Source organism: Eremothecium sinecaudum, chromosome VIII (assembly GCF_001548555.1).
Source record: "Eremothecium sinecaudum strain ATCC 58844 chromosome VIII, complete sequence".
In the NCBI taxonomy this organism is placed as follows: domain Eukaryota; kingdom Fungi; phylum Ascomycota; class Saccharomycetes; order Saccharomycetales; family Saccharomycetaceae; genus Eremothecium; species Eremothecium sinecaudum.
The window spans coordinates 798,371-818,489 of NC_030899.1; the positions used below are offsets into that span (position 1 = coordinate 798,371).

General features: G+C 41.8%; 15 protein-coding genes and 1 non-coding gene across 16 annotated transcripts; 6 read left to right on the forward strand and 10 right to left on the reverse strand.

Annotated features, from left to right (window-relative positions):
• Positions 1-336: 336 nt before the first annotated feature.
• Positions 337-2,145, forward strand: LAS17 (actin-binding protein LAS17; the record flags this gene model as incomplete). The annotated part of the gene is made up of 1 exon (XM_018134391.1): positions 337-2,145. The coding sequence occupies one exon, from the start codon at positions 337-339 to the stop codon at positions 2,143-2,145; it is 1,809 nt and encodes a 602-aa protein (XP_017989880.1).
• A 112-nt stretch (positions 2,146-2,257) lies between these two features.
• AW171_hschr84945 (uncharacterized protein) lies at positions 2,258-3,253 on the reverse strand (the record flags this gene model as incomplete). Its single annotated transcript, XM_018134392.1, has 1 exon — positions 2,258-3,253. The coding sequence occupies one exon, from the start codon at positions 3,251-3,253 to the stop codon at positions 2,258-2,260; it is 996 nt and encodes a 331-aa protein (XP_017989881.1).
• Positions 3,254-3,491: 238 nt separating this feature from the next.
• On the reverse strand, positions 3,492-3,889 carry AW171_hschr84946 (40S ribosomal protein eS30; the record flags this gene model as incomplete). Its single annotated transcript, XM_018134393.1, has 2 exons — positions 3,492-3,680; positions 3,887-3,889. 2 exons carry the CDS (start codon positions 3,887-3,889, stop codon positions 3,492-3,494), a joined length of 192 nt encoding a protein of 63 aa, XP_017989882.1.
• A 303-nt stretch (positions 3,890-4,192) lies between these two features.
• Positions 4,193-5,377, forward strand: SER1 (O-phospho-L-serine:2-oxoglutarate transaminase; the record flags this gene model as incomplete). The annotated part of the gene is made up of 1 exon (XM_018134394.1): positions 4,193-5,377. The coding sequence occupies one exon, from the start codon at positions 4,193-4,195 to the stop codon at positions 5,375-5,377; it is 1,185 nt and encodes a 394-aa protein (XP_017989883.1).
• A 38-nt stretch (positions 5,378-5,415) lies between these two features.
• MEC3 (Mec3p) lies at positions 5,416-6,594 on the reverse strand (the record flags this gene model as incomplete). The annotated part of the gene is made up of 1 exon (XM_018134395.1): positions 5,416-6,594. One exon carries the CDS (start codon positions 6,592-6,594, stop codon positions 5,416-5,418), a length of 1,179 nt encoding a protein of 392 aa, XP_017989884.1.
• Positions 6,595-6,737: 143 nt separating this feature from the next.
• On the forward strand, positions 6,738-8,660 carry GUF1 (GTPase GUF1; the record flags this gene model as incomplete). Its single annotated transcript, XM_018134396.1, has 1 exon — positions 6,738-8,660. One exon carries the CDS (start codon positions 6,738-6,740, stop codon positions 8,658-8,660), a length of 1,923 nt encoding a protein of 640 aa, XP_017989885.1.
• A 49-nt stretch (positions 8,661-8,709) lies between these two features.
• COQ11 (ubiquinone biosynthesis protein COQ11) lies at positions 8,710-9,525 on the reverse strand (the record flags this gene model as incomplete). Its single annotated transcript, XM_018134397.1, has 1 exon — positions 8,710-9,525. The coding sequence occupies one exon, from the start codon at positions 9,523-9,525 to the stop codon at positions 8,710-8,712; it is 816 nt and encodes a 271-aa protein (XP_017989886.1).
• A 347-nt stretch (positions 9,526-9,872) lies between these two features.
• AW171_hschr84951 lies at positions 9,873-9,927 on the forward strand. The gene has a single exon (XR_001930135.1). It is a non-coding gene; the product is annotated as an HHRSNR36 (small nuclear RNA).
• A 132-nt stretch (positions 9,928-10,059) lies between these two features.
• Positions 10,060-11,187, reverse strand: GCD7 (translation initiation factor eIF2B subunit beta; the record flags this gene model as incomplete). Its single annotated transcript, XM_018134398.1, has 1 exon — positions 10,060-11,187. One exon carries the CDS (start codon positions 11,185-11,187, stop codon positions 10,060-10,062), a length of 1,128 nt encoding a protein of 375 aa, XP_017989887.1.
• Positions 11,188-11,446: 259 nt separating this feature from the next.
• Positions 11,447-12,034, reverse strand: SEC72 (Sec63 complex subunit SEC72; the record flags this gene model as incomplete). The annotated part of the gene is made up of 1 exon (XM_018134399.1): positions 11,447-12,034. One exon carries the CDS (start codon positions 12,032-12,034, stop codon positions 11,447-11,449), a length of 588 nt encoding a protein of 195 aa, XP_017989888.1.
• A 377-nt stretch (positions 12,035-12,411) lies between these two features.
• GSP1 (Ran GTPase GSP1) lies at positions 12,412-13,056 on the reverse strand (the record flags this gene model as incomplete). The annotated part of the gene is made up of 1 exon (XM_018134400.1): positions 12,412-13,056. The coding sequence occupies one exon, from the start codon at positions 13,054-13,056 to the stop codon at positions 12,412-12,414; it is 645 nt and encodes a 214-aa protein (XP_017989889.1).
• Positions 13,057-13,483: 427 nt separating this feature from the next.
• Positions 13,484-14,293, reverse strand: AW171_hschr84955 (HHR125Cp; the record flags this gene model as incomplete). Its single annotated transcript, XM_018134401.1, has 1 exon — positions 13,484-14,293. One exon carries the CDS (start codon positions 14,291-14,293, stop codon positions 13,484-13,486), a length of 810 nt encoding a protein of 269 aa, XP_017989890.1.
• A 155-nt stretch (positions 14,294-14,448) lies between these two features.
• ATP14 (F1F0 ATP synthase subunit h) lies at positions 14,449-14,814 on the reverse strand (the record flags this gene model as incomplete). Its single annotated transcript, XM_018134402.1, has 1 exon — positions 14,449-14,814. One exon carries the CDS (start codon positions 14,812-14,814, stop codon positions 14,449-14,451), a length of 366 nt encoding a protein of 121 aa, XP_017989891.1.
• A 181-nt stretch (positions 14,815-14,995) lies between these two features.
• YHC1 (Yhc1p) lies at positions 14,996-15,703 on the reverse strand (the record flags this gene model as incomplete). The annotated part of the gene is made up of 1 exon (XM_018134403.1): positions 14,996-15,703. One exon carries the CDS (start codon positions 15,701-15,703, stop codon positions 14,996-14,998), a length of 708 nt encoding a protein of 235 aa, XP_017989892.1.
• A 262-nt stretch (positions 15,704-15,965) lies between these two features.
• On the forward strand, positions 15,966-17,264 carry TUF1 (translation elongation factor Tu; the record flags this gene model as incomplete). Its single annotated transcript, XM_018134404.1, has 1 exon — positions 15,966-17,264. The coding sequence occupies one exon, from the start codon at positions 15,966-15,968 to the stop codon at positions 17,262-17,264; it is 1,299 nt and encodes a 432-aa protein (XP_017989893.1).
• A 496-nt stretch (positions 17,265-17,760) lies between these two features.
• On the forward strand, positions 17,761-19,659 carry ECM38 (gamma-glutamyltransferase; the record flags this gene model as incomplete). Its single annotated transcript, XM_018134405.1, has 1 exon — positions 17,761-19,659. The coding sequence occupies one exon, from the start codon at positions 17,761-17,763 to the stop codon at positions 19,657-19,659; it is 1,899 nt and encodes a 632-aa protein (XP_017989894.1).
• Positions 19,660-20,119: the final 460 nt, after the last annotated feature.

A 20,119-nucleotide genomic window follows, 5' to 3' on the forward strand; every position in this document is an offset into this window, starting at 1 on the left:
AAAAATGACATAACTTGCACATAAAACTAAGTGAAGTTAACAAGTAATAACTTAACAAAGAAATACAACAGCAAACTCGCTGGGTTATTTTCTTAGAGGTTCAAGAATAGCTGGTTTCTTTATTTGTTAATTTATAGAAAGTCGGTCTAATTTAGCTGTGGTATTAATATATTCCAGTAGACTAAACTAAAAGGGGGTACAACTGTATATTGAGTACAATAATAGAGTAAGTCATAATAAATTTCAAAGTAGCGGCAAAACTATAGATTAGACGGTATTAAGCTAGCTCGGATTTGCACTTAAGTTAATTGCTTTGTTCTAGTAAGAATTTTCAGTATGGGGCAGTTGTCTAACGATGACAAAGAGAAGATAAAGCGAGCACTTCCAAAAACTTCTAATAAGATTATCGATGTTGCTGTCGCTAGGTTATATATTGCATATCCAGATCCAAATGAATGGCGCTATACTGGTTTGTCAGGAGCGTTAGTATTAGTTGATGATCTTGTGGGGTGCACTTTCTTTTTAAAGCTAGTTGACATAGACGGTCATCGGGGGGTTCTTTGGGATCAAGAATTGTACGTTGGTTTTGAGTATAATCAAGATAGAACATTTTTCCATAGTTTTGAACTTGAACAATGCTATGCGGGGTTGCTATTTGAGGACCTTGGCGAGGCTGCTCATATGTTGAAACGAGTACAAAAGCGTGAGAAGTATGCATCCAAGAAAACCTTATCGAATAAGAACGCGATTGCGTTGAGTAAGAAGCTGGAAGAGGAGCACCGAGCTTCACGCTCTACTTTTGGTCCACGTGGAGAGCCTATAATTACTGACCAGAGGAGAAGATATAGCTATAGTACGAGAAATTATGAGGAGGCCCCTCCTGTAGTTACAAATAAGAAAAAGGCTCCACCTCCACCTCCTGAGGTGGAAGTCCCAGTTCCAGACATCAAAACCCATCAGAAAATGACGATGGGTGGAGTGCCATCTTCCGTTATTCCAGAAGCACCTTCTTTGCCATCAATTCCAAGGTCTACTCATAATGAGAACAGTATAGGTCCTAATACCAGAGATGTCGTGCAACTCAATTCTCAAGAAGTGAAACCAATTCCAACACAGAGAAGGTCAAAGTATGAAATACCACCTCCTCCTGCTGAGTTCTTCCCGATGCAACTTCCACCATCACCAGAAGCATTTCCCCCCCGTCAAGACGCCCCTCCCGGACCTCCACAATTACCAGGTAGAAACTCTCAGGCACCTAGAGTCATCGATAATGTCTCAAAAACACAGCAGCAGTCACATCCACCCCCACCCCCACCTCCGGCACCATCTGCACAAACCAATAGTTACAATTCTTCGATAGTAAGGCCAGTTCCCCCTCTTCCTACCAATGCGTCGAGGAATGATGGACCACCAGTACCGCCTTCGAGACGTAATCCTGCTCCGCCACCTCCTCCACGAAGAAACGTTGCTACTTCCTTGCGGAATTCAGGGAGTGGAGCACAGGTGTCTCATTTACCTTCGGTTAGATCACCCAATTCAGGAGGAACAGCTCCCCCACCTCCTCCTAGAAGGAGTGCTGCTCCACCTCCTCCACCAAGAACGTCCCGACTTGCTGATAAGCCAGGTTCGCGGCAGCGGATGCCGCCGCCATCTGTTGTAAACGAGACACATGCGCAACCGCCCGCGCATATTCAACAATTTTCCCCAACTAAAAGTCCATCTCAGCAGCAATTTGCGCAAACAAAAGCTCCACCTCAGCAACAGGAGCGGCCTGGCTTTCCAACGCCGCCTCCACCACCTCCGCCTCCACCACCTGCTCTTGCTGTTACGTCGAACTCGGAAAATAATGGCTCATTGAATGAATCTACAGGTGATCCGGGGAGGGATGCGTTGTTGGCATCAATTCGTGGTGCTAGAGGCGTAAATGGGTTACGTAAGGTTGATAAATCAGCGTTAGACAGACCTTCTGTTATTCTGCAAGAAGCTCGAGGGGAAAAGCTGTCGAATCCTAGCAGTAATGCCGCACTATCTTCAACTAGTACTGGAGGTCAAGCATCATTGGCAGATGCTCTTGCAGAAGCATTAAATATGAGAAAGAGTAAAGTCAGAATAGGGTTAGATGACCATAATAATGATGATTGGTGATTCCAAGGTAATTGTCGAATGGAATTAAAAGAAGGAATGTATATATTGATTTCTATGGACCGTTAATGTTCTATATAAGCGATTTATTGAATAGATAGAACGTCACAGATGTCTATTTCTTTCTCCATTGAGTTTCCCAGCTCTCGATCCATTGATTCCTCTTTGCATCGGTTTTATTAAGCTTCTTCAACAATTTACAGAGTCTAGACATGGTTGCATCCAACCTATTCACCTCCGCAACTATCTCGTCATCTTTAGCATTAAAATCCGAACCCAGCATAAAAACAGACGAAGCAAACTCATCAATTTGCTCTATCACCTCTATCTGAACCAAGTACAACTTGTCTAAAGTCTCCGCATTTGATTTGGTATGAGGATTTTTTAAAGAGATGCTTTTGCCAAAGGAACTGAGTAATAATTTTACCATTTTAAACTTCCCCTCCAGGCCTTTAACGAACTTAATCATTTCTTCGGGGACAGCTGTATTGGAACCCTCAACCTCAGGTTCATCTTCCCCATCAGACTCACTACCCAGACCGAAGGGATCACTATTGTCAAGTGTTGGCTCTTCAAGCCAATCGTGTAGTTCTAAGACTGTGTCATTTACCAGTGTTATTGACGACGATATGTGCTTCTTTAAAAGACCAAGGTTGCCCTCATCTGCTATCATCAAAAGCTCATCTGTTAAAGACCAAAGCCGTCCCACACTTACGAGACTTTCAGTCTTTTGTCTGATCTCTTCATACATATTCCGAATGCATTGTAGAACATTAAGTATAGCTTCGTCCAAATGCTTGAGGAGATACGATGTATAGTGACCAGAATTATGAAAAAGAGGCAAAAGTGACAAGAGATAGAACACTGTTTGTTCCAGTTCTAGAATTTGTTTCGTCAAGGTTGCCTCATTGTTCCGCAGACGAGTCTCATTCGATAATATGCCTACTTTAGTACTGTGAGCCTTGATCAATTTTGCAAGTTTCGCCAATTCTAGTAGAGGTGTTGAATCCTTTAGTTGAGTTGTAGATTTTATACCATATAACGATTCAATAGATTCGTAATTGAAACGCTCGTTAAATGTACCCAAAACATTCTCTAATTCATCACTCATGGTCGTTGTCTTCAACTTTCGTGTAACATGTATAGGTCATCCTATGTATTAGAACTAAAAAATCCACAACATGCAGTAAAACAACTGATAGCTATTGACGCAACCAGGGTTTTTAAATGTACACTTCTGTATTCAAATAGCTATTTTCAGTAATTAAAAATGTGTTACACACTACAAAAACATGCAAACAGTATCATTTATATAAACATCTGCCTTAAGCACTCCATAGTAAACTAACTTAGTTTGCTGGTTGGTTGGAGTTCATCTTTCTCTTACCGTTAGTCAAAGTGACGTTGACGAATCTTCTGGTGTACAACAATCTCTTGTAAGCTCTACCCTTTGGAGACTTTGGCTTTTCTTGCTTTTCAACCTTTGGGGTTTGAGACTTAACTTTACCAGCACGAGCTAGGGAACCGTGAACTTTACCCTGTAATAATTTTTGTTAGTAAACAGTTTCTTTAAAAGTTATTCCTCATCAAATTCCTTAATCTGATTATAATGAAAATTTATGGTGATATTAATAGAGGGACGGTAAATGTAACTAACATCAATTTGAAATACATCGTCACCATAATTTTGATTCGTAACTTCTACCGTACGCTCACTTATATCATCTTAGAGGGGTTAACGTACCATTTTCGTATATTCTTTTCTGTACTATGTAAGTATTACCTACCAAATGGTCAAAACTGTAATAACTGTCGAGTTCTAACTGTGTAAGTTCAGAAAGTTAACCGAGTGTGTGATGATGTCACTTGGAACGAAATGCTTATGGCATCATAAATTAAACATAAATATATAATGTATGGGTGTGTTGATGTATGGGTGTTACAGTCACTCCGTCTGTCTCTAACTTGTTAGGTTGTTTATAATGGACCAACTCACTTAAGATGACGAGGTCATACTAGTGTAAAAGATTAAGGTTTTATAGAATAGAAAATGGTGTTAACTAGAGAACAACCGCACTTCTTTGGTGCAGGTCCAGCTCAGCTACCCACTGTAGTGTTACAGCAAGCGGCAGCAGACTTAATTGACTATCAGGGGTTAGGTTTGGGTATAGGAGAGATTTCTCACCGTTCCAAGGAAGCTGGGAAAGTGATTGATGACTGTAAGAAGCACGTCAAAGAATTACTAGGAGTCCCAGAGACCTTTGAAGTGTTTTTTATGCAGGGAGGTGGTACCACAGGTTTTTCTTCTATTGCGTCGAATTTGACAGCGGCAAAGGTTGGCAGAGACCAGAAACCGGGTACAGCTGCTTATCTGGTGACCGGTGCATGGTCTGAGAAGGCAGTTCAAGAGGCAGAACGGTTGGGTATTTCTACAGAGGTGATTTTCAATACGAAGAAGGCGTCAGGTGATTTTGTCAGTATCCCAGCTACTTCAGAATGGGTTGACAAGGTGACGGCGGATAAGCACTCTTATGTTTACCTATGTGAGAATGAGACTGTCCACGGTGTGGAATGGCCAGAAGTTCCTCTTGAATTGGCTGCTAAAGGTGTTCCAGTGGTTGCTGATCTTTCTTCAAACATTTTCTCCCGTGAGATTGACGTTAACCGGTACGACTTGATCATGGCCGGCGCCCAAAAGAACATTGGTTTGGCCGGTTTGACGATATATATTATCCGTAAGACATTGCTGGAGGACATTAGCAAGGTTCCAGAGTCGCAGCTCCGTGATATGGGCGTGCCTATTGCCCCAATTGCTTCTCACTACCCTACTGTTGTGAAGAACAATTCTGCATACAACACCATTCCAATCTTTACGTTGCATATAATTGACCTAGTTTTGCAACACTTGCTCAAACGTGGTGGTCTGCAGAGCCAGCAGAGTGTTAACGAAGAAAAGGCTAAGATGCTTTATGAAGCATTGGACCAACACTCAGATTTTTACAACTTGCCGGTTGACAAAAAGGTCAGATCGAAAATGAATGTAATTTTCACTTTGAAGAAGGATGGTTTGAATGATAAGTTTGTCGAAGAAGCTGCGAAATTGCGTTTGACAGGTTTGAAGGGACACAGAAGCGTTGGAGGATTCAGAGCTTCCTTGTATAATGCAGTGGACATTTCTAGTGTGCGTTTACTGGCGGACTTTGTCGTTAGGTTTGCTCAAGAAAATGCACAATAAAGCTGTAGCTTAAACTATATAAACATTTAACAGGACATTTACAGTAACTTAGACCTTGCCATGTAGTAGATGATTTGCCCTCTCTCTTTTGGACGTTGTGATTGATCGTCTTCTAGCCCTCTGTCTAATGAGCAATGCAGCACACAGGACTCGTCGTGTGATATTGCAAGAACAACTTCTTCAAAGGAATCGTATAATCTTGAACAGACTTTCCAGTCCTTCGCCTTTATAAATACTCTGTTTAAGCGATCTGTCTTCTCAGAAGGAGCCGGTGTCTCTATACGGGAAAGGCTAATCTGATCAGGCTCTAGGTCGAGCTCACTGTCCTCAATTTGCATACTGTTCCCATGTGCAGCCATACTATTCTTACGTGATGTCGTATTCTGCAGCGATTGCTCGTTAGGCTGTTCTCGCTGCTCTTCATTTCCCTGGGTAATCGTTTCCAAGGGTCCGCGCCATTGGATATCTAACTTCCAAGACAGTTCATGTACAAGCAGTCGCAGTTGACCCTCATATTGAGCGCCTTCATTGCTTTCCCCATGTAGTAAGATATGGTTTAGAGTAGCGTACCGATCAAGTCTTTTTATGAATTCCGAGAACTTGGCTCCATATTCCCCACTGACAGGCGGCAGCCGAAACATTAACAGCTTATTATAATTGACAGTAGGCTCCTGTATTTTGGAATCTTGTGTTTTGTATAATAGTCTAACACCAACCTTAAACGAATGCCACACTGTTTTAGAATTATCTTCCAGGCCCAAGTACTCATTGAAGGTGCACCCCAAAGCACAGATCGGATTTCCCTGGCTACCACTATTATTCCCATCATTTACAGTCAAATTATTAGGATGATTTTGATTCCACTCCGGCATACTTTGAAGCTTTATTGTAAGATCTCCATGCGTACACCTGTCATACCTCTTTAATACATTCATTAATGAATCACATTGGCACTCCATTGCAATTGTATTCTCCTCACGAATAGAAGTAACATTATAGAGCGAGAACACATCCTTGGGAATTGTACACCATAATTGACCCTGATCACCGCTTAGAACTGCACCACTAGAAACCGTCTTCGGGGTTGATACTACTATTAACCTATCTGTTGTAAAACGTAAAATTGCGGTCTTTCGAAGTTGTGCCATAGTCATTATAGTGGTTTTAAATAATTTATAATCCTCATTGCTAGAGTTTACAACCAATTTTAACTTCATTAGAGCCTCTGTTGTTCTGTTTTAAGTTTTCATGCTATACAGCATTTTAGGCGTTGTATTGTTACTAAAATGTTGAAGATTTCATCAAGTGAACTCTTCTGCTCTTCGCGGAACTAAACGTGAATGATAGAGGTTTAATAAGGATGTTTAAACGGCACCTCATACGCTACTGGTTACTTCGAAGATACTCAACTAATTCTCCTGATTCTAATTCGGCCTTATCTCTTGCCAAGAATTTACAGCAGCGTATTGAAGATATTCCCATCGAAAGATACCGTAACTTTAGTATTGTAGCACATGTTGATCATGGCAAGTCTACCTTAAGTGATAGATTATTAGAACTTACAGGAGTGGTGAAACCAGGTGGTAAACAAGTTTTAGATAAGCTAGAAGTGGAAAGAGAACGTGGTATTACAGTTAAGGCTCAAACTTGTTCAATGTTCTACAAGGATAAACGTGATGGCTTAACGTATTTGTTACATTTAGTGGACACTCCAGGACATGTTGACTTTAGAGCAGAAGTGTCTCGTTCTTACGCTTCGTGTGGTGGGGCTTTGCTGTTAGTCGACGCATCGCAAGGTGTTCAAGCCCAAACCGTTGCCAACTTTTATTTGGCTTATAGTATGGACTTAAAGCTTATACCGGTTATTAACAAGATTGATCTTGATGTTGCGAATATCCCACAGGCAGAAATGCAGGTAACAGATATGTTTGAGCTACCAAAGGAAGACATCATCAAGGTCAGCGCGAAGACTGGAGTGAATATCGAAAACGATCTTCTACCAGCAATAATCGATAAAATTCCGCCTCCTACAGGAAAGTTAGATAAAAATTTTAGGGCATTACTAGTTGATTCATGGTATGATTCGTATCTAGGGGTCGTGCTATTAGTACACTGTGTCGATGGGTCAGTTACGAAAGGTGACAAAATCACAAGTGTTCATACAGGAAGGAAATATGAAGTCAAAGAAGTTGGTATTATGTACCCTGATCAAGTACCTACAGGCTCTCTGAAAAGTGGTCAGGTGGGTTACCTTGTTCCTGGCTTGAAGGAATCTAAGCATGCTAAGATTGGAGACACGCTAGTTCGTAATGGATTCGAATCACAGACTGAAGCATTGCCTGGGTTTGAAGAGACGAAACCTATGGTGTTTGTTGGAGCATTCCCTGCGGATGGTGCAGAGTTTAAAGCATTGGATTATGATATCCAGAAGCTAGTTTTAAATGATAGAGCAGTCTCTCTCGAACGTGAGACTTCTAATGCGCTTGGCCAAGGCTGGCGTCTCGGTTTCTTAGGTTCACTCCACGCCTCCGTCTTCAAAGAAAGATTAGAGAAAGAGTACGGTTCTAAATTGATTATTACACATCCCAATGTACCATACTTAATTGTGTATAAGGATGGTGAGAAGAAGGTGATTAAGAACCCTGATGACTTCCCAGATTCATCAGCATGCCGAGGTAACATTGAATCCATGCAGGAACCATACGTTGAAGCAATCATGACATTGCCCGAGGTTTATTTAGGCAAAGTCATAACATTATGTGATGATAACCGTGGGATTCAGAAGGGTATAACTTACCTTACGACAGGGCAGGTCATGTTGAAATATCATCTGCCATTAGCACATCTGGTTGATGACTTTTTTGGTAAGTTAAAGTCAGTATCCAGAGGTTATGCTTCACTAGATTACGAAGATATTGGTTATTTGCCTTCGAAAATTGTGAAGTTAGAGCTATTATTAAATGGTAAAGGTGTTGATGCTCTCGCACAAGTTATGCATTGTTCTCAGACAGATCGTGTCGGTAAAGAATGGGTTAAAAGATTCAAGCAATATGTTAAAAGTCAATTATACGACGTTATTATTCAAGCACGAGCCAATAATAAAATCATTGCACGTGAAACAATAAAGGCCACGGGTAAAGATGTTTTGGCCAAATTGCATGCTTCCGACATATCTCGTCGGAAGAAACTACTGTCAAAACAAAAGAAGGGTAAGAAGCAGCTCAAATCATTCGGAAAAGTGTCAGTGGATCAAGAGGCATATCAAGCCTTCTTACGTAAATAGTATGTTTCATAATTTCACACGCTATATCATTACTGTAAATTAAATAAGACTATGCTTTAACCTCAAGGATAGATTCTAGGCTAACAACGCCAGCATGGTTTTCATCTTCTAAAAAATGTAATAGTGCTCTGGATACCTGTTGAGTAGAAACTACAGGCCTAATCAGATCGTTAACAAAGCTGATATTCTTTCGAAGTATCAACTGGTTACCACAATTCAAAATATCTAAAAAGCTCTTAATAACTGCTCTTCCAGCTTCGGCGTTGCGCGATTCATCAAACATAAACCCTGGACGAAGTAAAATTGGTCTAATCTTGGACTCCTGTCTCATTATTTCAACTTCAGCAGCACGCTTGGAATTTATATATCCTGATGGGATTAGAGGAAATCCTTTATCAGCAGAAATGTACGTTATTGTAGGGCGCCTTTCCCCACTGGCATCAACCATTTCAGCAAAAGTCTCTGCTAATAGAGAGGCACTATAACGATTAATTGCATCATAGGTAAACTTAGGATCTGTCTTCAGCGGATTTTTATTGAGTGGAAGCACCATATTGAATAGATTAGACGCTAGGCTTAAAGGTCCCTTACGAAGGTTAGCTTTATAATCTGGGTTTTCCAACAAAATACCAATTGAGTGCACTACGTCAGTAGCTTCTTTCAAGTGGTCTACGTAGGTTGCTGGGTCAAGAACATCACATCTCTCCCAATTAATTGAGTCCATCCAGGGTTCATCATTAGCAGGAGGGATACCACTTCTAGAAAGAGAAGTAATATTAGAAAACTTTCCGGAATGTAATGCTAGCTGACATATCCTTTTACCCAGGAATCCATTCCCACCGAGAACGACCAGATTACGCTTCATCGATCCTGACTAGTGGTAATAATAGCAAGGGAAGTAGTATGTCATGTTTCAATCAATATCTTAAGGGAGTTGAAAAATTTAAAGAGTGCGTCAAACGACACGCCCATACATTTTCCTCTAAAGCAAGCTAAAACAAGCTAAAACAAGCTAAAATGATGCAATTGAGTACGATGATTACATTTCAAGATGAGGTACAAATGTTAGAGTTACTAATTACTAAACATACCATGTAGTTCGGTATCCAAGTACTCAAAAAGAACTCTGATTCGGTCTAGCCCATTGAATAGACTAATAGATGGATAAAGACCATCATAAGCAATTTCAATTAAGAAATAGCAAGTACTATCCATCCAGCTCAAGATCAAAGTATTGAAAACTTTAACCGAGCAAGGCACAGGGCAAGTCTTAAAATTATTGGGACTTAAGATGAAAGAAAATTTGGTGAAAAATTGAAATTTTTAGTATCAAACTAATGCACATGCCGGCCCTAAACCTTATATTAACAGGTTATGCTATTTTAAAAGTGTTTTCCATTCAATTTACAGCAACAAGATCAACATCCTCTTGCTTGTAGTTATCCCAGACAACACGGTATATGAAACTTGGTGCAAACCCACCAATATTGGTAATATAAATATCAATGTTCTCTGGAGGTATATAGTCCGCCACCGGGTTGATGGTATCCATAGTGTTACCAATTCTGTTGTTTTCGGTAGTAGGTAAAACATTTTGAGAACCACCAATTTCCACGAGCTTTTCGATATCGAATGGATATAGCGGGGACAGTTTGTACAAACCAGCTACAGCAAACACCGGCGTTTTGAATTCACGAGCGCACTCGCATGTAGATGATACACCTGCGGTGGAAGAAATCGCCCCACCATTGGTAAATACGGTCTTAGCGCCAATAATAACTTTACCTACACGTGACATCAACGCAAAGACAGCACTGTCTGGAATAATTGTAGTCTCTATATCGTGTTGTGCAAGCTTTTTGGCAAACTCGTGTGCCACTTTGGTATTGTTGGGAAAGCCTTCTGTAACAAGAACAGTAAAATGTCTGTTGTTGCGCTCTTTGGCTTTCAGTAGAAATCTAAGAACAGTCTTTGAGTCCGGGGTGGGTGTCAACAGAATCTCACGGTCATGAATAAGATCAATTGCTATTTGTTGGATCCCATCATCAATATTCTTGATCTCATCTATCAAGTCCTTAACGCCTTGTATAATAACTTGACGCAAATCTGTCTTCGCCTGGTTAGACTGGTGGTGGTGCCGCTTTTCCTGCAGCGACTGCGGATCAACTGGCATTTGAAGCAAGTTGAACATAGAAGATATTAACGATTCTGCTGGAGCATTAGCGGTCGCACTAGTAGCAGGGGCATTAGCACGTACATGCTCTTCAACTTCATCACGTACCATGGCTAAGATCCGCCGTATAACGTTCCCACTGCTAAATTCATAAGGCTGAGCTTTTTCCAATCTATTTCCAAGTGTCCTAATTTGTTGAATAAGTTCATCAGTTGTTGACCATCTAATTGCGGACACATATCTCATCAAGATTTGTAATGTTTCTAATGACACATTGTAGGTACCACTAATCTGCCTCCTTTTCAGTCTGTCTATGAAAGAGTCCACGATAACATTAATATCCTGAGATGACATTGGACTCGGACTCAATTGATATGGATAACACGTAACGATAAGTTCAGTTCATGGTAGTTAACTGTGTTACTAAAATAGTAGAAAATTTTTTATCATCCCTGTACTGGGGTTACCCGCCCTAAATAGAAGTACATAATAGAAGGGTTCTAACTGTTCTGCACCAAATGCACACCGTACGGACGACTTTGTGCCCTTTTACTATTCTCTAACGTTGCTTAAGTGTTTCAAAAGATGCAATTGGACTTGACAGGAGTTTAGTCTAAATTTCGCCATTATAATCCGCGAGCATGCGGTTACTTTCTAACAATAGGGCCTTGAGGCGTAAATTAGAGCTATCAAGAGCTAGACCCCGCTCACAAGCAGCTTTGGCTTCTTCGTAACGACGTAATTTCAACAGAACTTCTGTCATTCTGATGAACAGATCTGGGATAACCAGACCACAGCTTAGAAGCATCTCCAAATGCTGGAGAGCGTCAATATAGCGCTCTGCAGATATCTCAAAATCTGTGATACTACGTAAGATCATCTGTAGTTCCTGCAATTGGAAAGCAAACGCCTCCCATGGGTGGTGCGCTTTGCTTCTCATTTCTAGTGATAAGTTGATATTCCGCAGAGCCTCCTGCAATTTTTGTTTCTGCGCCTGCTGCAAACTTGCCTCGTATAGCTTCTTCACCATGTTTGCAGCCTCTGGGGAGGGCTGTGGCGTGAAGTTTGGATTGGATTCCGCAATCAAAGATTCAGTTAATCTATTAACCTGCTTAAGGTTCACCTTCAGATCCTTAGAAGCCGTTTCGGCCACCTCATCCGTAAATGAAAGCTTGTTAGAGTTCTTATCGTACTTTAACATGATTACTATGTCTTGAAGTGTATAAGTAACTGCGTATCTTGCCAAGTGTGATTGCTGAAGTGTTCTGTTCTCTGGCTACAGGAGGGGCGAAAAGTAACAGTTGCGTGAAATTTCTTACTTAAGCAACTATATAAACCACCGCCAACCCCAGTAGAATCAACACTCAGGTCGCAAACTGGGCCATTACATGCTATCAGAGCTATATATCACGGTTCAAGTCTAATTAAATGGACAATACCATGAAAGCATTGAAGAAATAGAATAGAATAATATAATATAATACTAGTATATTAATATACTGCGCTCACAACGTAAGAACACGTACGTCAGTGAGCGATCGGAAACAGGCAAATGTCTCAATGCCTCCCACCCTCAGCTTACAAATCCGCATCATCTTCGTCAGGTAAGGGCAACCCTGTAGCTCTTTCCATCTCTTGTTGATATTGTTGCATCAATTGCTCATCAACTTGAACCTCTGGAGGCGCCAAAGCTGGGGAAGCAACAAAGTCCAACTGTGGGTTACCTGCTAACTTCCTGGCTAACCACAAAAATGGCTTCTCGAAGTTATAGTTAGACTTGGCGGAAATATCGTAGTATTGTAAATTCTTCTTTCTGTGGAAAGTAATAGTCTTGGCCTTAACCTTACGCTCTTTAACATCAACCTTGTTACCACACAACACAATTGGAATGTTTTCACAAACACGGACCAAATCTCTATGCCAGTTTGGAACGTTCTTGTAAGTAATTCTTGATGTAACGTCAAACATGATGATACCACACTGAGCGTTAATGTAGTAACCATCTCTTAGACCACCAAATTTTTCTTGACCAGCAGTATCCCACACGTCAAACTTGATTTCACCAAAGTTGGTGTAGAAAGCCAATGGATGAACCTCAACACCAATAGTTGCAATGTACTTCTTTTCAAATTCACCAGTTAAATGTCTCTTAACAAAAGTAGTTTTACCGGTACCACCATCACCGACCAAAACCAATTTGAAAGTAGGGACTTCAGTAGACATCCTGATTTAACGAATTTTTTATGTGATTGAAGACTTTAATTCCTTTACAAAAAAAATAGTGCAACAAGTGTTAGATGCAATTGAGTATAGATCGCAAGAGTGATTTTTTTTTGTTTATAATGGAAAAGAGCTTGATACTTAGGAAGGAAATAGGAAAAGGAGAGACGACGAAAAAATTTCGAAGAAAAAATGGACGAAAATAAGTAACGCGGTGTGTACAATAGGCAGAATACGGTTTAAAAAGTTGGTTTTATAATGATGAGAGTAAGTAGAAGGGGCTAGGGGTTAGTGTTGGGGGTTATGGCGTGGCCTTGTATTTCAAGGCTCGGTTTCTTTATAATTCGCTGGTGCGCTGGCAGGGGTGCGCTGGTGCGCGGCCAACACGTGACGGCAATAGGAGAAAAGTTTTCGCCACTTGCCGGTACGCTCACGTGACCAGAATCCGCCGTATTTCGTGCCAGTCACGGAAGAGCTCGGCAAGAGCAGGATCACGTGATGTATGAGGGGACTGGGGCGGCGAGGGACGTAGGTCGAGGACGAAGCGTGTGTAGACGTAGCGGTTTGCGTCCTCGATGAAGGTCTTTGCGTCTTTAAGGGCTGCCTGGGATGCCGCGTGCTGTTTTGTAAGAGAACATAGGGACTTTGAGAGGTCTGTTGTGACAGGAGGAATTGGGCGTTTTTTGACGTCCGGAAGCGCGACCTGGTGCCAAGTGAGATCCTGCGGGCGAGTGTTGCGTGACGAAGTCCTGAGTTGTGACCGCAGATGGTGGATGAAGAGGCGGTACTTGCGGAGTTGGGCTTGGGCGGCACGGTCGATAATGGGCTTGCGAATGGAGCGCGATTGAGGCCGATTGAGGGCGGGAGCTGGTTGCGCAGTGATTGCAATCGGCGGAACAGGTGTTGGCGATGCGGACGGGCGGGAATGCGATTTCGTTGCGGACGGGCTTGTGTCACGTGATCGCGGGCGCTCTCGCTGTAGCTGCTTTATGCGGCCTTCCTGGGCTAGCAGCTGCTTCTGTAAGGCTTCAATCCCATTTAACAGCTTGTTCAGAGTGTTTATGACGAGTTTATCATTTGCTATCTGAGCCTCAGTGACCAGTCCTGCGGCGGTATCGGCGAGCAGAGGGGACTCTGGCGCCCCGTGAACACATATTGTCTCTATGTCTCGTAAATAGCCTGCACGCCTTAGCCGCTCATTGATAAATGTCGCAGCATCCTCAAGCCTCTCATACTTCATGTTTTGTAGTCGACCTTTGCTGGTGTAGATACCAGGGAGGGGTGCGGGGTCTATCAATATAATTTCGTGTGCTTTTTCTTGAGGAATATAAATGTGATGTAGAGAATCTTTATTTACGAACACTACAAACCAATTGGGGCGTTACTCTAGCAGCTTCAGTGTCCATGATGGTTTTCTTCTTGCTGCTCAGCCTCATCCAGAACTAACCAGTCACCTTGTTCGACGTTAGCGGCTTCGGCGTTTTCTTCAACGACCGTTTCAACCTCTTGCTCTTTGTATGCATTCAAGTCCGCAGCGGAACTGTTAAGTTCAAAGTCTGGAACTTGAGGTTTATTAGGAGGGGACCAAGGCCTGACAGATCCCTGAGCATCTTCAGTTGTCATTGGCTTGACCTTAACACTTTTCAATTCTTTCAAGTATAGATCTTGGATGACATTAGATCTGGCAGCGGACGCAGAAAAAAGTCTTGCACTGGATGGAGTTAATCTGGCTAACAGTCTCTTGTTAACTGCTGCGAACATTGCGTACGGTATGATGGTGGCCAGAGTCTGCCATTACACCTGCAAGCCGGTTAAAGACTATGTAGTTTTAGAAAGAGAGCTTGGATCGTTGCAGTCGCGCATCTCTTTATACGAAGGTAGTTGATTGGTTCGTTTGATATGCTTGTCCGGAAAGAGTACATATCCGGACATTTCCAGGTTACTAGCGTTGGTGTGTATGCGAGAAGCGTTGAGAGTAGTCTGAGCGGGTTCCAGCAGCTAAAGAGGCCTTAACTTTAGCGGCTGTTCTTTGCAGTGTATCCTTAGTGTGATAAACTATGCTGTTGTTGGTAATTGTATTCCCCCACATGGTGAGTGCAAGAGGCGGCGGCAATCCTGTTCCCGAACCGCTATCGTTGTACCGGGGTTTATAAAGCTCTGCGCGTCCAGCAGATGCAGTTGTATTAGCAGCTACAGGTGTTGATAAAGAGGTAGAGGCTCCTGGCTTCTGGTTTGCACGCTGCGGCAGCCTGCTTACTTTAATAACGTCACCGACATCTAGCCTGCATTCTGATGTGAAAACCTTGTTAAATCCCGGGGAATTGGCGTAAATCTGTTTTAAAGGTGTCGCTGTAGGTTCGACCTGGCGTATTTTGCGACGCTGGCGTTTAGTTTTATTTGTCTCACAATGTAATCTAGCTGCAGAAGCTTCTTTTGCAGTATCTGCTGTCGCTTCAACATTATTCCGTAATTTACGTCGAGGCCTCTTTGTCTTGGGGAACAGAAAAGGTATGCGCTGCTGGTTGGCCTTGTTATAGTAGTAGTCTGCTGTGAGTCGAATATGGTTCTTACCAATTAAATGCGACTTACGCACACTTAGTGTATCGTGCGTTAGATACGAGTGACAGTAATCACAATAGTATCTTGCCATGCAGTATTTGATGTTATCTTAAGTATACCCTCAGGTGAAGCACTGCCCAAGCAAACCGTTTAAGAGCGCATCAATACTGGTAATTAATGTTGTAGAACCTTCATCACGTGTTTAGCACGTGCAGATCTGTTGCCCCTCATACCTGATCTCGTGTATCGTGATATTGAAAATTTTTCATAAGACGATAGACCTGAGATTCAGCCGAAATGGAATCTACCGTTGAAGAAGAACAATCAATCAGGCGTCAGCAAATCGCAGTAAAATGTCCTTTCTGGTTCCAAAATTATCCACAAAATTGTTGGCCAGACCAGCAGTGTCTGGCACTTTAAGAACTTTTGCTTCCACTCCTTTTAGGAGCTACGCAGCTGCTTTTAACCGTTCCAAACCCCATGTTAACATTGGTACAATCGGTCATGTCGATCATGGTAAAACTACTCTTACCGCTGCTATTACAAAAACCTTGTCTTCCAGAGGTGGTGCTAATTTCTTAGATTATGCATCTATTGACAAGGCCCCTGAAGAGAGAGCTAGAGGTATCACTATCTCTACTGCACATGTCGAATACGAAACTGACAAAAGACATTATTCTCATGTTGACTGTCCAGGTCACGCGGACTACATTAAAAATATGATTACAGGTGCAGCCCAAATGGATGGTGCAATCATTGTTGTTGCAGCTACTGATGGTCAAATGCCTCAAACCAGAGAACATTTGTTGTTAGCCAGACAAGTTGGTGTTCAACACATTGTTGTTTTCGTTAACAAGGTTGACACTATAGACGATCCTGAAATGTTGGAATTGGTTGAAATGGAAATGAGAGAACTATTGAACCAATACGGTTTCGATGGTGACAACACTCCTGTTATTATGGGTTCTGCTTTGTGTGCCTTGGAAGGTAGACAACCTGAAATCGGTGAACAAGCTATTATGAAGTTACTAGACTCTGTAGACGAATACATTCCAACCCCATCTCGTGATTTAGAAAAGCCATTTTTGATGCCTGTTGAAGATATCTTTTCCATTTCTGGTAGAGGAACTGTTGTTACTGGTCGTGTTGAAAGAGGTAACTTAAGCAAGGGTGAAGAAATCGAAATCGTTGGTCACAACTCTACCCCATTCAAGACTACTGTTACCGGTATTGAAATGTTCAAGAAGGAATTAGACAAGGCTATGGCTGGTGATAACGCTGGTATCTTGTTGAGAGGTGTCAGAAGGGACCAAATCAAGAGAGGTATGGTTTTGGCTAAGCCAGGTACCGTTAAGGCCCACACCAAGATTTTGGCTTCCTTGTATATTTTGAGCAAAGAAGAAGGTGGTAGACACTCTAGCTTTGGTGAAAACTACAGGCCTCAGCTCTATGTCCGTACCGCTGATGTTTCCGTTGTTTTGAAATTCCCAGACACCGTTGCAGACCACTCCCAAGTTGTCATGCCAGGTGACAACGTTGAGATGGTATGTGAATTGTTCCACCCAACCCCATTAGAACCTGGTCAACGTTTCAACATTAGAGAAGGTGGTAAGACTGTTGGTACCGGTTTGGTTACCAGAATTTTGGAATAAAACGGTAGAAACGTGGCAATCCGATAGTCAATTCTGTACAAATTATATTCCTACATGTAAATATCCCTGAACTTATTTGTTCGCTATGATCGTTCGTACTATTGAAGTACCATTTTATAAGTTTAATATAAATGACCTATATGTCTATTGTTAAGTTACAAAGTATTGTAATTTTTCAGAAGGCGGAGTTGGCCGCTGACAGCGCCAACGTCAGTCTTCGGCAAAATATGCTTAACTATCAATGAATTTACGCATCAACCCCTTGAATGCTGGCATATGAATAGGAAACCTGCTTTAATTGCAATTTTTATTGTATATCTCGACGCGCGACTTGACGTTTTTGGTAGCAAATTCCCACTTAAGTTTTATATTTTAAGGCTCATCTCTGGTAGCGACAGCTGCTGACATTAATACACAAAATTGTTACAGCGATAGTTAATCTCAATCACGTAAGTAATAGCTGAACGCATTACTAGGTTATCAATACTCCCCGGGAATGTTTCTATTTGTAAGAAAAGGGAGTGGTGGTACTGCTTACCATAGTATGTCTTTAACAAAGATGATTCTACCACTAGCGCTAATCCTATCGCGGTTTTGCGCATTCTGCGCAGGAAAAGCCCATTTGCAATCACATACCTCTGTACTAGACCATGGTATTGAAATTGGACCATTAAATAGAACGGCATCGATAACCCCAGAATTGCAACACTTAAAAGTCGGTCAAAATGGAGCGATCTCGAGCGATCTCGAGCTATGTAACCGAATGGGTGTGCATGATATATTACTTGGAATTCCAGGATCCAATGCTGCGGATGCAGCTATAACGGTAGCTCTTTGTATCGGCATGGTTAATTTCTTTAATAGCGGTATTGGAGGTGGTGGTTATGCAGTCTATGTTGATGGTGAAAAATCAGAAAGGAATCTAGCTTTTGACTTTCGTGAAACTGCTCCTGAGTTGGCTCATAAGAACATGTTTTCGAAGGATCCCAAATCTTCTAAGTATGGTGGCTTGTCTGTTGCTGTGCCCGGAGAATTAGCTGGTCTATATGAATTATACAAGAGACGAGGCAGCGGTGTAGCCAAATGGTCACAACTTCTCCTACCAGTAGTAGAGTTAGGTAGAGGTGGATGGAGTGTTGGAACAGCATTGGGTGCGTCATTGAAAAAGTACGAGAGCTACTTTAAAGAACATAAGCAGGACTGGGCTTTTGTTCTCCATCCAGACGAAAATAGAGTCCTAGACGTGGGTGAGTGGATTACGAGACCGGCCTTAGCTAATACTTTAGAGGTCGTTGCTAGAAGCGGCAATGCCTCGGTTTTCTACGACCCAAGTTCTGAACTAGTTCGTAGTATGGTCAATACAATCCAAAGCACAAATGGTATAATAACGGAAGCAGACTTTGCAAAATATAAGGTTGAAATCTCTGCACCATTATCAACAAAAATTAGAAGAGGTTTAAAGCATCTGCCAAACAATGACCTAACCGTTTATACCATAGGTGGTTCCAGTTCTGGTGCCGCATTGCTCTCTGCTTTAAAAATAATGGACCATTTCGACGGCGCCGATGGAGGTGACAGCTCCCCGGAGCAGCTATACTTATTAGTGGAATCTATGAAATGGATGGCAAGTGCCAGAAGTAGGCTAGGTGATATTAACGGCGGCTCAAAGTCTTCTCCGCAAGTAAGGGACATCCTAGGCCAAAACTGGATTAAATATGCAGTTTCTCTGATTAAAGGCGGCCGCGATGGTGATACCTTCAGTACTATGGCAAATTGGACTGACTACTTACCTGCTTACGAACCTAACACTCCTGGAGGCACAACTCACATCTCAATTGTTGATTACAACGGAAATGCGGTTTCCTTGACCGCAACGGTCAACCTTTTGTTCGGCTCCTTAGTCCACGACTCAAGTACTGGAATCGTTTTCAATAACGAAATGGACGACTTCAGCCAGCCAGGTAAGTCAAATACGTTTGGTATTTCCCCATCCATCTACAACTTCCCTGAACCTCATAAACGCCCATTATCGTCGACTGCACCCACCATCATATGCAACGAGTTAGGCCTCCCTGACATGATCATAGGTGCTGCCGGAGGCTCAAGAATAGTCACTGCTATCCTACAAACTATTATAAGGTCCTACTGGTATAATATGCCTTTATTACAAGCTATCTCATTCCCAAGAATTCATCACCAATTGTTACCAGAGCAGCTAGAAATTGAAAGTTTCTCCATGCTAGGAGACCAAGCAATCCAATCTCTTCGTAGTATGGGCCATAAAACTCTAGAAACAAGTCCACATAGTGTTGTCAACGGCATTAGGAGCTGGCATGGACAATGGCATGCCGTAAGTGATTACTGGAGAAAGCGTGGTGTGTCGGTTGCATACTAAATCAGAAACAGCGATGAATCCTTAAAAAACTTAAAAAAAAACTTGTCAGAGCCATACATAGGTAGTTTATAAATATGTATTTAAATAATTCAGTCTACTGTCATCAGATTTATGAATGAAAACGCCCAAATGATACATCTAAAAGCTGCCAAAAGGCTACTGTTTTTACAGCGCATTAAATACCCAAATGTGTTTGAAGTTATTAACACACTATAAATTAATAAGAGCCATACTCAAACATATACCATTAGAATAATGGCATTTCTAACATATATAAAGTTAAGCTCTTGTATTATGTCTCATGTTCCTGAAAATCATCATTTCCTACGTAGGATTTTTTTAATATTAGAAGCTTCGTCTATGCATTCCAAAAATTTGGTGCATTAAGTTCTCGTAATACTGCTTCAGACTGAAACAACATCAGATAAAGGTGGATCATAATCTACATGGAGTTTTTTGC